This window comes from Nyctereutes procyonoides, unplaced genomic scaffold, assembly GCF_905146905.1.
Source record: "Nyctereutes procyonoides isolate TBG_1078 unplaced genomic scaffold, NYPRO_anot_genome, whole genome shotgun sequence".
Taxonomy (NCBI): domain Eukaryota; kingdom Metazoa; phylum Chordata; class Mammalia; order Carnivora; family Canidae; genus Nyctereutes; species Nyctereutes procyonoides.
This window is the reverse complement of record NW_026575129.1, coordinates 620,091-636,265: the sequence shown is the minus strand read 5'-3', so window position 1 is coordinate 636,265 and position 16,175 is coordinate 620,091. Positions and strand designations below refer to the sequence as shown.

The 16,175-nt window shown below is 34.4% G+C and overlaps 1 protein-coding gene across 3 annotated transcripts in view; it reads right to left on the bottom strand.

Annotated features, from left to right (window-relative positions):
• POLK (DNA polymerase kappa) overlaps positions 1–16,175 on the bottom strand; it is a 65,482-nt gene that overhangs the window by 13,768 nt on the left and 35,539 nt on the right. For 2 of the 3 annotated variants that reach the window (XM_055342230.1, XM_055342229.1), the window contains exons 4-9: positions 14,662–14,814; positions 11,582–11,713; positions 8,035–8,188; positions 4,347–4,586; positions 2,712–2,836; positions 1,115–1,281 (exon numbers count right to left, since the gene is read on the bottom strand). In XM_055342230.1, the coding sequence (XP_055198205.1) occupies positions 1,115–1,281; positions 2,712–2,836; positions 4,347–4,586; positions 8,035–8,188; positions 11,582–11,713; positions 14,662–14,814 (971 nt within the window). The remainder of the gene's footprint in view (positions 1–1,114; positions 1,282–2,711; positions 2,837–4,346; positions 4,587–8,034; positions 8,189–11,581; positions 11,714–14,661; positions 14,815–16,175) is intronic. The other variant, XM_055342231.1, reaches the window with a different exon arrangement.

Sequence of the window (16,175 nt, the reverse complement as noted above, 5' to 3'; positions counted from 1 at the left end):
TTAAGACGGAGGTGAAAGAGCAGCAGGGACGAATCACAGGACCTCTCCTACATCTTTGTGTGGTGGCCCCTTCAAGTTCCTGCCCCTGGATCATGGCTGCCAACCCCACTCTTATTCCGCAAGTCATTTTCTGCTCCCTTACTTTCTTCATTGGCTTATTCCACCACACTATTCTGCAAACTCCATGAAGGCAAGACTTTGTCTTGTTTCCTACTCTTCTTTCCAGTGCCTAGAACAATACCTAATAAGTATTCAGTATTGAATGAATCAGCCAATCATTTACAAGTCTACAAAAGAAAAGAAATGTAGCTAACTCATGAAGGCTTTCAAAGAATCATTAAATCCCCTTGCCTACAGGGTAAATTCTGGATATGAGCACCTTTCTTTCCTCAACAATCAGACCACCACTAGTCTTACATTCCGAACAAAACACAAGGCAAGTACAGAAAAGAAAGTACTCATCATTCCTCTTGTCTACCTAACCAATCGCTACAGCCAACAGCCAAACACTGATTCTTTGTTCTTCTTTTCCTTTCCTCCCACCTCCAATCTTTTTATTTATTTTTATTTATTTATGATAGTCACAGAGAGAGAGAGAGAGAGAGAGAGAGAGAGAGAGAGAGAGAGAGACAGGCAGAAGCAGGCTCCATACACAGGGAGCCCGACGTGGGATTCGATCCTGGGTCTCCAGGATCGCGCCCTGGGCCAAAGGCAGGTGCTAAACCGCTGCGCCACCCAGGGATCCCCCAATCTTTTGATTCTAATTCAAAAATTATATTCTAGAATGAACTAGCCTAAAATTTTTTTTTAAATATGTTATTCTATAGGGGCTCCTGAGTAGCATAGTCAGTTGAGCATCTGACTCTTGGTATCAGCTCAGGTCATAATCTTGGGGTCCTGGGATCAAGCCCTGCATTAGCCTCACATACTGCAAGTCTGTTTGAGGATTCTCTCTCCCTCTCCCTCTGCCCCTCCTACTCTTTCTCTCTCTGGAATAAATAAATCTTTAAAAACAAACAAAAAACATGTTATCCGATAGCCTCCATGTCAATGGTTGAAACTGTTATTTCACCAAATGATCAAGAAAAAACAGAATGACTATACATATAGATACCTTGCCAGGTGTGTTGAACCTAGACCCAGGGAAATATGAAGAAAATGATGCCAAGATGTTTCAGAGAAAAGAAGAGAAAGTAATGCCCTCTGTTGGTAGAGTTCTGTACAAGTAATAATTCCAAGTGCCTTTAACATTTTCTCTGTAACTTTTCCTATTCCAGAAACCTAGAAAAGAGTCAATATTTATCATTAATACAGTTTTACATTAAGGCAAGAACATATGTAATATGATTATACCTTTTATAACCAATAAGAGGTTATTGGGTTATAAGAGGTTATTGGAATAATGTGACCATCTTCACAAGTCATACTGGAAAACTACTTTATTTTTGGGCACATTTCCTAAACTAGTGTTGCATGGAAATTTTAAATTTTACATTTCACATAGTTTTAAAAAGCATTAAAGAGGCATCTGGGTGGCTCAGTCTGTTAACTATCTGCTTTCAGCTCAGGTCATGATCCAGGGTCCTGGGATGCAGCCCTTGATCTGACTCCGTGCTCAGCAGGGAGTCGGCTTTTCTCTCTCCCACTGCCTGTCGCCCCAGCTGCTTGCTCTCAAATATAAAATCACTAAGGCTGGTATGTTCCAAAGTTCTTTGAACCCAGAACCTTATTTAATGGATTCACCTAATTCATATCTTGAAAAACACACTGGAAAACATTGCTTTATAGCTATATCATACATATTTTAAACTACTTAGTGATCATACATTATATTCTCTGTTATAGCTTTTCTTCTGAGCATTGAAAAATGTTTATTTAAATTCACTCCTCTTTAAATTTCACATACATGATATGAGAAAGTCAAGCCCCAGAACATTAAATAGAGTGTAGTACAATTATTGTTTTTAAAAAAGCGTATGTTTGCAGAAAAAATCTACAAGCTGTAAAAAATAATAAAACATACCTTTCCAAAACCCCTCGTTTTACCATTTAAAGATAGTACAGTATTTTGTTTTTTTTTGGCCAAAATCAATTAAATTTCTACATCATCTTTTTGAATTATCAAACCTATTAATCTGATAGCAATGTAGACTTTAGAACTCAGTATATTAAGTTATAGCTGAAAGGAGTCTTACAAGTATTCTTTTTTTTTTTTAAAGATTCTATTTATTTATTCATGAGAGACACAGAGAGAGAGGGAGAGAGGCAGAGACACAGGCAGAGGGAGAAGCACGTTCCATGTAAGGAGTCCGATGCAAGACTTGATCCCGGGACTCCAGGATCACGTCCTGGGCGCAAGGCAGGTGCTAAACCACTGAGCCACCCAGGGATCCCCACAAGTATTCTTTTTATTTCTGTTCTTATTGGCAGAGGTACACTTAAAAGTCTTTCAACTATTCCTTTCTTAAAACTTTTTGGCAGCAAGTTTCCTAAACCTCAATTTTAGGGTTTCATAGAAAGATTTCTTCAAATCCAAATTCAATCATCCATTACACTTCTTTCTCGTTACCTATTGTTTCAAAACTTTCCAGCAAAGAATTATTACTACCATTCTAAGTAGTATCTCTTCAGTATATGTATATATGCTTATATAGTTTATGTTTAAATATAAATAAAATTATATTTTATATAAATATTATACAAAATCTCACCTTTCTAATGGGTAAGTCCTTGATGAAGTCCATCACAGCTTGTCTGTTGGGGAGAACTTGGTATTGTCCATTTGGTTTATTCTTATCACTGCATACTTTTGCTAACATTGTATTTGGGGCAATGCCTTAAAAGAAGAGAACTCTGATGACTCAAAGAAGTTGACAGGTATCATTTAAAAATATGATACTACAATACAGAAAAAGAAAAGGTGAATGAATGCAAAACGCTTGAAATGATGTGAAATGGTAATTTAAAAATAACATCTGATAACTACCTATCTTCCCAAGGCTCAATATGATTTTAGGAAAAGGAATTGTATAGATATTGTGGTAGCAGGACTGAAGAATATTTAAATCTCCATGTTATTTTGAAGTCTAAGAGTAATTTCTAAGTTTAAGTGATATTATTAGTTTACATACTATCTTTAGTAGCAATACAGGGCTGACTAATAGAAAATACCCAGAATATAATTTAGGATGGATGTTTACTCTTTGAAAAGGTCTTTTGTATAGATTATCACATAAAGAAAAAAATTCAAAGATTCTAGGTTCCATTATATTTAAGACAATGATAAAATAGATGTACTCTTTTTATGTTATTCACAAAGCAAATTAGCACTTTTCGGAAAGGTGTTTTAAAATTTCTAGGAGACACAATGATTAAGATAATTTAATTCATTGATAATTGGTTCAGTCGGTTAAGCATCTGCCTTCGGCTCAGGTCATGATGCCAGCCAGGGTCCTGGGACAGAGCTGAGCGGAGAGCCTGCGTCTCCCTTTCCCTCTGCTTACTCCTCCGCCTGGTTGTGTTTTCTCTCTCTGTCAAATCAATATAATCTTTTTTAAAAAACCCAAATACAATCATTAAATGATTCATTTCCATTTTTATACACATCCTACTAAAATGTATTACTTATTCTCACTCTTTGGTACAGAAAAAAAGGATTAACCTAATCATAATAATTTAGGGTCCTCATGAAGAATGTCAGTTTCTATGCCAAGACACAGTGATAACTTCATGGGTTACTGACATTTGTAAACTCTTTTCCCTTCACTAACTGGTTCTAGATTGCTAGTTAGGACTTCTTCTATCTCCTACTTTGTGGTCACCCGGGGTCTCTCCTGTAATCCTGGACAGGGCTGAACACTTCAAAGGGAAAACTAATAAAGTATTATGTCCTAAATCAATTAAAATATATTGCATGCTTTAAAAAGGATAGCTACATGAGATTTATGATAGTGCTTTTCTTTGGGCTCATAGGCTTTTCTGCTTAATTCCAATTTTCCTGTAGGTTCACAGTATTCTGAATAAAGTCATCAGAAGTTTAATCAAAAAGGATAAGTAAAACTTTACTATATGCTTCATAAGGAGAAACTATTTTTTTTTTAATTTTTTTTTTTATTTATTTATGATAGTCACAGAGAGAGGCAGAGACACAGGCAGAGGGAGAAGCAGGCTCCATGCACCGGGAGCCCGACGTGGGATTCGATCCCGGGTCTCCAGGATCGCGCCCTGGGCCAAGGGCAGGCGCCAAACCGCTGCGCCACCCAGGGATCCCAGGAGAAACTATTAATATTATACTTGGATTAGTCTGAAAATCTTAATATGGCAGCCATCAAATCACTTTTAAGTACCTGCACTGGCAGTTAGTGTTGTTTTTTGCTCAATTCTGAAACGAATTTCCTTTACCACTTCCTCAGCTGATGTTCCAAAAACAATCGAATTTTGGAGTGTTTGAGGATTATCCTCTTCCTCAGAGTTCCCTTGTAAAGGATTTCCTTGGGACTGCAAATCAGGAGGACTATCATCAAAAAGTAGTGGAGAGATGGACCGTTCATGCTCCCTCAGTTTATTAACTTCTTTTCTTGGTTTATCTAAATTACAAACAGGAACAGTAATTATCTTCATTTTAAGAAGTACATACTTCATAAATGAGGTTTCCCTACATGCTTTCTAAAGATAAAACAAATCTAGTTTATTTTGTTTCTTTTGTTAAAAGTTTTATTTCTAAGAGCCAAGATCAGAAATGTTATTTGTATTTCTTTGTTTAACAAAGAAAATACTGATTCTAGAGTTTTCTTTAAAGGAATATTATCTATTTCCAAAGTATACATTTGAAGAGGAAACATCCTATGTAAAAATCACAAATTTGTGTATCTTACCTAAATTAACTGAAATATAGAATCAGGCCAAGACTCACATTAATTTTTCTTTAAAAAAAAAAAAAAAGCTTTTTTTCCTTTACCCATTAAAATAGAATTTAATTAAAATTATATTAGAATGAGGAAAAAGGCATTAAGCAATCAAGAGTAATTACTGCCTGACAAGTTTTGTTTTTAGAGAGAAAAAACCTTAAATTTTCTTCATTCATGGAAGAAGCTATTCAGATGTTAAAATACTCTCACTTTTCTTCTTTTATTTTATTTTATTTATTTTATTTTTTTATTTTTTATTTTTTTTACTTTTCTTCTTTTAAATGCTGATTTTGATTTTGACTTGCTTATATATAAATTATCACTTTTACTGAGGGCTCATTTGAAATAAATAGTAATTCTTTCTGCTGGAAGTTATGCTTCTTTAAGTATATAAATTCTTAAGGTCCGATCAGATTAACATATTTCTTTACTATTATCAGTAGACTACAACCTAATATTACTATTAAAAAGTAAAATAAAAATACTAATCTGGTTTTTACCTCATTTTATTTGCATTTTCACAATTAGACTGTAAAATATACTTAAATCTATGCCAAGACTAAAAATGTCCTCATGAATGAATCATTAAAGATTACTTTCTGGGCTTAATGGAAGAGAAATGCAGTTTAAATGTATTTATAAAAATTAAGATTAACAACAGAGCTTTCTGATCTCATGTCATAATTTTATTACATATAAATGTTTTCCAAATTAAGATAAATGCAGAGGCAAAAATTAAATTTCTAGTTTCAAGACACACATAAATGCATAATTACTTAAAAAACGAACTAGGTCTTTTAAGGAGGGTTTTCTAAAGATAATACAAATAATATGACAAACACCAGATTAGTTTCAAATTTTAAAGCATGTAACATGAATTAAGTTACAGACAGATGTTTTCCAAATCTGAATTCCCAGGCCATACACAAAATAAGCCTTATTTTCAAATTTAGCATTATTTGTTATGTAAGTGCTTCATTACTTTATTTTTCCATATTCTAGTTTTAAAATGCAGACCATCTTGGAAGGCACAGTTGAAATGGTATCTATCTGACCCCCTTCTCCCCATCTGAATGGGTAAAAGTCAAGGTAAAGAGAGCTGCAGAAAACTACAAACCAAGTAAGGTATCTATCTGTCTGTCACATTCATACCCCCTTCTGCAGAGTTCCTTATCCCGTTTTGTACCTTTTGAGTCCATCACAGTCCCTTAGGTGGGTCACTGATGGAACGCTAGAGTAGAAAACAGAGCATGCTGCCGTCACATCCCTTCCTTGTTAGAGCACCTGCTGAATGGTGCAGTTACCTAATATTCAATTTGTCTACTTCTATGATAGGCCTGGCTATAAAATTAAAGCTAAAGTAGTTTCTTATTTGCTTTCTGAAAAAAAAAAATCTTTAAAATTCCCATAACTGAGGTGATCAGAGTACAAAACTAAGGTTTCTTATCATCCAAACACTAAAATGAAAGCATCCCATAATTATATGGGATACACAGATGCTGAGTGCTGAAAGTATATGGTATTTCAGTTTCTTACATTGCTTCCCACTCACCATTCAGATTTATTTGGCAGAATAAATATAAAATAATAATTATTATCACTTATTTGTTTGTAGACAAAGTAGCAGTACTTTTCCAAAGACTGCACCTTTCAGAAAAGGGGCAAACATTAGAAAAATGTCTTGGACTTCAGAGAAAGATATATCAATCTCCTGCCATGGCTCCAACTTCCAATGCCATAATGTGAAATCAGATATGCTAAAAAGTTCAGCCCACAGGGATTTATATATGAAGGAGGACAAAAAGTTAAAAGTACTTAAATGGCTTAAAAATATGAAATACAGCAAGAGCAAAATATGTAAGTAATTAAAAATTCACATCTTCAAAGTGAGTTTTTGCATGCAGTATAATAAATGAAAAGAACATTTGTAGAGAATAAAAACATTTACCTTAGTCCCAATGTTTTTTTTTTTTTTTTACATATTGTGAGCATAACTGTTATAGGAGGTATTCAAGGAGATGCTCTGATATAACCATTTAATGGTTCCTTCACCTTCTCTTGTGAAGAGTAAGGAAAAAAATTGAGATGTAAAGCAAAGTGACATCAGGCTTTGTGTGCTTCCTCCCCCTAAAACAAATCTTTTGCTCTAAGCCTCTGTGTCCAGGAATTATACTTGTTTATTGTTTAATGTTTCTATTAAAGAGAGAGACCTGCTCCTGGAGTTCTAAATAAGGTAGTGAGGTTGTGATTTGATGTCCACACTAAACTTCCTCCAAAGATGTGAGCCCCAAACAATATGAGCGATAGAATATTATGCCATAGAAGATCCACCATATTTGCCTCACAGAAAGTTACAAACAGGTTTCCCCACCACTGGCTGTCCTCCTTGAAGAATCAATGAGCTGTGGACATGAAATACAGCCATGGGTTGTGAGCAAACCCTCTACCATTTCATCCAGGTGAACTTTACTCAGGGGTGCACGACAGCTAAGATATTTGAAATAATCATACCCCTGACAGAGGGTTGAAAGCCTATGTAGAATGTCTCCATGTTCCCTGGTAAGTAACAAAGGGACCATTTGAAAAAAACCTTGGCGTCATAAAACTTTTATTTCAGTGTATACAGAAGAATCAAAATAGGGTCTGTATTACCAGATTGTAGACCACTTTGAAAATGAGGGGGAAAAAACCCCACCCAATGTTTTGATATGTTTGAGGCTAATTTTTAAAAAATCTAATTTCTTTTTTAACAACTACACTAAAAGGCCACCTTAAATAGATAACCTCCTCAGACTCAACATGATCCAAGCCGTTCTTAGTCTTCAGAAAAGAACTGATATGAAATTATTTTGTTCAGAGGCTCTGCACATTCTGAAACTCTAGTGATTTAACAATCTCATTTGATTTAAAAGTGATTTAAGCCAATCTCTTTGGTTTAAAAGTTACAAATTTAACGTAGAAATTCCACAGTATACTTTAAGTTTCTAATCTTTCATTTTAATACTTTTTCATAACAAAGATATATCTAGTCCTACCATACCACCTATGCGGGATAATAAATTAACTGGGTTAATATAAAAGGCTTTTTATTTGTTTTATACTTTGAGCATTCTAATAAGTTGCTTACCATTTTCTAGAGGGTTCCCTGTTTTGATGAAATACTTCCTTTTGTCCTCAGGCCAATTTTGTCTTTCCTGTAAGTGCTTTGTTATATTCAAGTAGGCTTCATCAAGACTCATGGCCAGAAAATTGGGATCATAATCAGCAAGTATTTCCTTAACCTTCAAAAGGAACAAAATGGTTTAACTTTTGTTGCCATAGCAAAACCTGTAATATAACAGCTGATAAGAAACATTAATATTCTTATTTTGCAACAATAGTAAAAATCCTGCAATCAATAGCTCATGGATTTAGGAAATAAATAATTGTTAGCACCAGTTTGTCCAAATTCTTCTTTGCATTAAAATAGATCATGAGGGCAGAAGACTATGAAACAGCTGATATAATCAGCTGATATAATCCCTATCCAGTCACTTTTATCTACATATAATAAACGATTCAAATAAATCTCAGACATCGTTCTGATAAGCCCAGAAAAAATGGTTAAGTAACATAATTTTAAGTAACTGGTCAAAAGTAGAAGTGGGAACAATTGGATCTTACTCCCCGTCACCTTTTTTGTTTATTTTAAAAAGGGAATAATCTTTTTTTTTTTTTTTTAAGAAGGCTCCACACCCAGCATATAGCCCAATGTGGTGCTTGAACTCTAACCCTGAGATCAAGACCTGAGTCAAATCAAGAGTTCAGTGCTTAACCAACTAAGCCACTTAGGTGCCCCTAAAAAGGAATAATCTTACATAAAGGTACTATGTTGCTTTAGAAAGTAGTTCTATTTTAATTAATTATAATATACACATAAAACTCCACTCAAAAACATACACTAATGCACACATCCATTCAGAAAACAAAGCTTAATTACCAGAATTTGGAATGGAAAAGATAACAAAATCTTCAGTGGAAGTCTGCGGATTTGTTAAATAATGGGGAAAAGTCTGGAGCTGCATCTTGACACAAACGTGAGATCATAATTTCCAAAGAATTCCAAAAATGTCATTTATCTAAGATAGTTTGATTACATGAAACTATGGATTTTTTTTACCCACTGAAGTATTAGCTGAAAGTAGAGGAAATGGTTGCCAAAATAATAAATACATACTTGGAAAAAGGTATTAGTTGAATTATGTTATACTTTCATCTAGTATTTAAAATCTCTCTGCTGTATCATGAGAAAACTTTTTTTCAAAGTTTTATAAAATAAAGCTTTTTAGCTTAATTTAATTATGAACAGCTGAGTCAAAGGTAATTTTAGAAAATGGTGATATAAAACTTGGCCAAGCTTTACTCAGAGAGTACCTTAATTAGCTTTGTTCTTCTGGAAGAAACCAGTTTTATAATGTACTCAAATGGAATCTTTCTAGTGAAAATGAAACTCTGGAAAGTCTGCAGTTGGCAGCCAACTAAGATTATTCTGAATGAGAAGTACTCCCTAGAGAAATGGAGTACTCACTAACTTCCTTTTCATAGGATACTGCTTAAAGAACAAAAATAGACATGTTCCACTAAAATTCAAGCACTTAGGCTTCCAAAAGTTAAAGCTGTTCCCTTCTTTTGGATAAAATAAAAATGGCTTTTCCTTAAACTTTTAAAACAACAGTGTATATATATATATATATATATATATATATATATATATATTAATATACTTACAGTCAGTGAGTTTGTGCTATAGTTTGTTTACACATAAGAACCCATTTGCTATCTGCAAATTAACTAGATTCTGCTCTAATTTGAGAAAGATTTCTCCAATTTATGTAAGTAACTAGACTGAAGAGAACTAAAAACAATTTAGCTCTCATTATCATATTGTCAAAAGTTTTACGGAGTTCAAGTAGGACTCAAAAAAAAATTCCTTCTTACAAGGCCTTTGAAGGATTTTCAAACTTATTGAAACCCTGTAATATTTGTGGTTAGTACTATATCTCTTTCTCAGTTAGGAATACTGTAAAAGAGACAAGTAGTAACTGCATGTGAATGGGCTTCCCCTTTGTTCACCACCATTTCAGAGATAGGCAAAAAGCACTTGCTGCCACAGGCTGTTTTTGAAAGAATGAAAAAAAGAATTTTTTAAAAACTTGAAGTGGTGTATTATTCCAGTTTGGAGAGGTTTCATTTCTAGCGTATATGAGGTGGAATACAAATGAGAGGAGTGAATCTAAAGATCATTTACATGACCAAATGGTAGTAAGTGCTAGGCTATGGTTTTTTAAGAGTTTCAATGCAGACAGTAGTCTTTTTTTTTTTTTTTTTAAGATTTATTTATTTATTCAGAGAGAGAGAGGACGGGCAGAGACACAGACAGAGGGAGAAGCAGGCTCCATGCAGGAAGCCTGACGTGGGACTCGATCCCGGGTCTCCAGGATCATGCCCTAGGCTGCAGGCGGCGCTAAACCGCTGCGCCACCGGGGCTGCTGGACAGTAGTCTTTAACACAATGCATTCTACTACCATAGTCTGAGAGTGTTTGATGTAGTATTCTAAAATTTAAATTTATTTAATTATTATTTTTTTAAACATTTTTTTTAAAATTAATTAATTAATTTATTTATGATAGTCACAGAGAGAGAGAGAGGCAGAGACATAGGCAGAGGGAGAAGCAGGCTCCATGCACCGGGAGCCCGATGTGGGATTCGATCCCGGGTCTCCAGGATCGCGCCCTGGGCCAAAGGCAGGCGCCAAACCGCTGCGCCACCCAGGGATCCCTAAAATTTAAATTTATGATTTAGGTCTTAGCACTAGCATGATAATCCAGTTATGAAAAATAGAGAAAATGGCAGTTTTTCATACATGACAGTTTAGGTAATTTTACTGAATAATCAAATCTTTATATTTCAGAGATTCTTTTCAAAGCAAGATTATTCCCTTTTGGGGCACCTGGGTGGCTCAGTGGTTGAGCATCTGCCTTTGGCTCAGGTCATGATCCCAGGGTCCCAGGATAGAGCCCCACATCAGGTTCCCTTGGGGCAACCTGCTTTTCCCTCTGCCTATGTCTCTGCCTGTTTCTCTGTGTCTCTCATGAATAAATAAATAAAAACTTTAAAAAAAAGGATTATTCTTATTTCTTCCTTGATTATCAGTCTCCTGGACATTAAATGCTCATAAGCATCTTCACTAGACTGTTGGGCAAGGAAAGCAGTTAATTAAAATATAGGAATCTCATTACTGCTTTAAAACATTTGATAAAAACTTTATTCACAAAAGAGGCTGAAATTAATGACAACGTAAGTTATAAATATAAGATGATTCTAGAAAAACTTATGTATTGCACATTAAGAAAAAAACAGCTAAAGTTAATATAGATTATAATTAAGGCAATTCAAAGTTTGTCAGGGAGATTAAGAGTTTCTAAAGAGATGAAAAAATATGTGGAAGAGTAGAGATCTGGGAAATAGATACTCAGCTCAGTTCTCACCATTATGACCTGGAGAAGTGGTAGGAGGTAGGACTTAAAGGGATAAACTAAGGCTGAATTCTGAGGCGCTAAGGCCATTTGGACTTGACTTTGTAGGTGACAAGAAATCAGGAAGGCTGTAAGTAAGAGTGCTTCATCAGACTTACCTCTGTACTCACAGCTCGATATTTGTCAAAGTTTGGGGGCACTATAATAAGTTGTGGGCAGAGTCTTTTAGCAATAAATCCTGGCATGGCTGCACGAACACCAAACCTTCTTGCGTAGTAATTTGAGGTAGACTGAAAGAAAATGGACCACATGGGAAAAAATATACAAACCTAAATGGACATACTGATCAATGCATTCATAAAAAACACATTACTGATGTGCATTTTCAAGTCAAGGACATTTGTTTTATAGGCCACTGTCTCAAATCAAGCTTTGAGTTTATCCTATCATGGTATTATGATACCATGACTCTCACTGATCTCTCTATATTAATGTGATCCCAGGTAATAAATAAGACTAATAAAAAGGTTATCTCACATTTCCAATAGCTAAACTTCATTGGTTCTAAGGCATACCTGTGATATAGTATATATCAAAGTTTGAATGATACTGAATGATGTTACATGAAAGTAACAGTATAGGGATCCCTGGGTGGCGCAGTGGTTTGGCGCCTGCCTTTGGCCCAGGGCAGGATCCTGGAGACCCGGGATCAAATCCCACGTCGGGCTCCCGGTGCATGGAGCCTGCTTCTCCCTCTGCCTGTGTCTCTGCCTCTCTCTCTCTCTCTCTGTGACTATCATAAATAAAAATTAAAAAAAAAAAAGAAATTGTTGAAAGTAACAGTATAGAAAGTAATTGCATGGTATAATAATATAGATTTGGAATTTGCTATATTTGGGGTTTTGAAATTTTTCATTTAGAACAAAAATCAAAGGTTCTGATATACAGTCAGCCAAATAAAATGTCCAAAAATGAAGTGATGAAATCTTGAAAGAGCTTTTAAAATTATGTTTTATTTCTTAAGACTTGAATATTCTTTTTGGTGAAAACATTTTGAGTAGGAGATGGAACTAAAAAACTTTAATTATTTTTTATTTTTTTAAAACTTTAAAAGTAAAAAAGAGACCATTACTTTTAAATCCTGTTGATGATACCATAGTACCATTTACAAAAAATTTTATCACAAATGAAATTTTGAAATCTCAAGTGAAAATTCAAAGAAATGTAAAACAATCTATCAGCTGAAGGGATTACTTCAGAATAGTATCAATTTGCCATTAATGGTTTTCAAATGCCATTGAAAAAATCTTGATATTACTCAAAGCTATGTTAATCTTTGGTCAGTATTCTGAAACAGAAAATGCAGATAGCACTAGAAAGATAAATCAATGGTTTAAATATAAATAAGTCTAATGGAATGGATATGAAAGCTATATCTGTGGTAAATCTGGAACAAAACTTATGATACAACTTCCTTTAACCTTTAGGTTTATGGAAGATTGTAAATCACAGCCACAATACTTTATAGTTCTTCCTGTCCAAGGGTGGGTTCTAATCCCTCATGCCAAGTAATTTGCACCGTGACTTGTTTTGACCAAAAGATTCTGAGGGAATGACATTATGTGAGTCTTGAAGCCTAGGCATTATGAAGTCTAGAACTTCAGCTTTTACTTTTTTGGGGATCCAGCAACTGTGTAAAGATCTTGAGTTAAACTGCTAAACGATGATGTACCCTGTGGAGAGGAGAAAGCTCAATGGCTGGAAGCCATTCCAACCATATGGGCTGAAAGGCCAAACTGTGTTAATAAAGCCATTTTGGACCCTCCAGCCCAGCTAAGTAATTGTAGCCAATCCCAGGCAGAGTAAAGTTACCCCTTTGTACTCTGTCCAAATTATAGAATCATGAGCAAATAAATGGTTAACCACTAAGTACTTAAAGTCTGTTTGTTAGGCAGCAATAAATAATTGCTATCAGGTCTGTGTTCTATCTAGGAGTGCAAACTTAGAACATTATGAAGATCCATCAAATTAACCAAAGAAGAATTCTAACTGTAATAGATTGGGATAATCAAACATGTACCATCACTACCATTAATCTGTAAATACACTTTTATGAGTTTAATAGAACAAAAGCAATTATACCTCAAATCTCATTAGAAGTGAAATCTGTTAGTTGAGCATACAAAAGGGGTAATCTTTGTTTAAATATGGCAAATAATTATTTTGAATTTGGAAATAATTTTTAGGAGGATATAATTCATAGAAAGGAAAATATTTTGTAGATCTAGCAGTGGATTTAGCTTTAAATATATATATATACACATATATATGCACACAGATAATTTCAGATAAATATATGGTGATATTCTTAATAAAATTAAATACATGTTTTCAAATATCAGGTGATGATTTGTAGGAAAGGAGAGTAGTCTCTTTCAATAAACATTGTTTTAGAACCTGGATTGTTAGTTGCCTGTATACTTAGGGAAGCAGAGATAACGAACAAATAGATGATAGTTTTATAATACAATAGTAACTCCAGGAATTAGGTTTATAGCTATCTAAGCATTGTAAGGAGTTCAGAACAGAAGACCTCTCCTTGTTTCTCTTATATGTTTTTTAATAGCAAAATCTATGTATTCCAGGTGCTATTTTTAGCCACATATAGCAATCCTGGTCATCTTTACCTTCTATGTTTAGAGTGGTGATATGGAAGAGGCAACGTGGTGGTATTCAGAAGTTCCAAGTCATGAAAAAACTAATTAAAGTACTATTTTAATGAAACATATTACCTTAGAACTAAGGTTGGGAAACCTTTTCTGTAAAGGTCCAGATAGTAATTACTTTAAGCTTTGTAGATCATATGGTCTCTGTTGCAGGTACTCAACTCTGCTCTTTTAATACAACAAATAAATGGGTGTGATTATGTTCCAATAAAATTTATTAACAAGTTGCTTGCAAACCTGCTTTAGAGTAACACTTCCTTTTCTTTCTTCTCCAATTCTGACTGGAACAGTTACTTATGAAGTTTTTAAACACCTCTCTGAGTTGAGTTTGCTCTTTGTAAAATGGAAATAAAAATTTGTACCTCAAGACATGTTGAACACATATAAAGCATGCAGAAAAATTCCCAGCAAACTGGTAGAATTTACTAAAAGCTTCTCCCTTCATGAACCAGTAAGGCTTACGTGAATATGTTATGAAATTTCCTTTTTGTCTTTGATTTTTATCTACTTACCAACATACTCATTGATCCTACAGCAATGGGTTTATCCTTCAATTCTGGATTGTCCCTCATTTCTACAGCCGCATAGAAAGCATCCATGTCAATGTGCACTATAGTATTGTTCAGATCCCGGCTCTGTTCTAATTCCATTGCATATCTGTCAACCTTAATTTTTAAAAAGTTAACATATTTTGAGTCAACATGCTATCGAAACATTACCGATCATAATACTAATATCTCATTTTTAGTAGGTATCTGTCTCTGTCCATCTACTCTTTCATCTACCCATCCTTCCACCCACTCATCCACCTACCTAACTATATATACTTGATTATTGCTTATTAAGGCTGGTAACTGATTTTATTTTCATGAAGATGAGCAGTTAAATCTCAAATATCATACCCTATGAACACTTTAATCTCTCAATAACTACAATCACATGATAGGTACTTAATAGATATTTAGTGAATAGATGAACTATTCCAACTGATTGTATCAAATGATTCTTCTGCTTTATAAATCTGGAGACCAATTTACTGTAAATAAAAGCTTCAGTTTAGGTAAGATAAACAACTCTCATTTGACTCATAACATTAATGTCTTAAAATAGCAACAAAGGAAATGTACAACGAAAGATTATATACTTCTTTGGCATATTATGTTTATGCTGAATAGTATTGTACAAGTGAATGTACCAACCATAATGTAAACATACCCTCTGTAGAACTGCTTTTATAAGGCTAAAATTTGGTAACCATTAGTCAATACAAATCAAAATTGAAAATTTAAGCTATAATTTATTCTTTCATGAAACTTCAATATATATGTCAAATATAACAGTGAAGAACCTTAATCTTTGAAGCATTTTTAAAATTTCTCTAGTGAGAAAGAATTGGATAAGAAAGAAGAATGGGAAATGAAAGGAGGTAAAAATAACCAAAGTAGGTCAGTAAGAAAAGCGTTTATGTAACAGGCATACACATTTTCAAGTGTTCCTTTTTTGTGGTCTCTACTATAGAGGCTGAAGAAGCTAAATATGTCTCCCAGCTTTCCCTGCAGCCAAGGGTGACTGGCTGTGTGATCATTTTGATCTATGATCACTTTGAATAAGCTGGAATACAGAAAGAGCATGGAACAGTGACTGGCACATGGTACAAGTTTAAAGATGTAATCTATTACTAAAGGATCAATGGATAGTTGCATAGTAAAACAATCAAAAACTGAGGGGAAAATAGCCAGATATAAGCAAGTATGGTGAGCTCTGGAATACAAACAATTTCCACCATGTAGAGATCCCTATAGCAGGTTTTCTCAAAAGTGGAAAGTTACAGGGGCATAAATCAGCTTTTTCTCCATGTTGGACTTCAACCTTGCTTCCATTCTGCAAAATTCTTTTTCATGGCCTTCCTTCTTAGCATTATAGTGACACTAGCTTCCCACTAGCTGCAGGTGAAGCCTGGAACTTCTCTTTTCAAAATAATCACCTTGAATCCTATTTGTTTCCAGTAGCCACAGTGAGCCTCAAG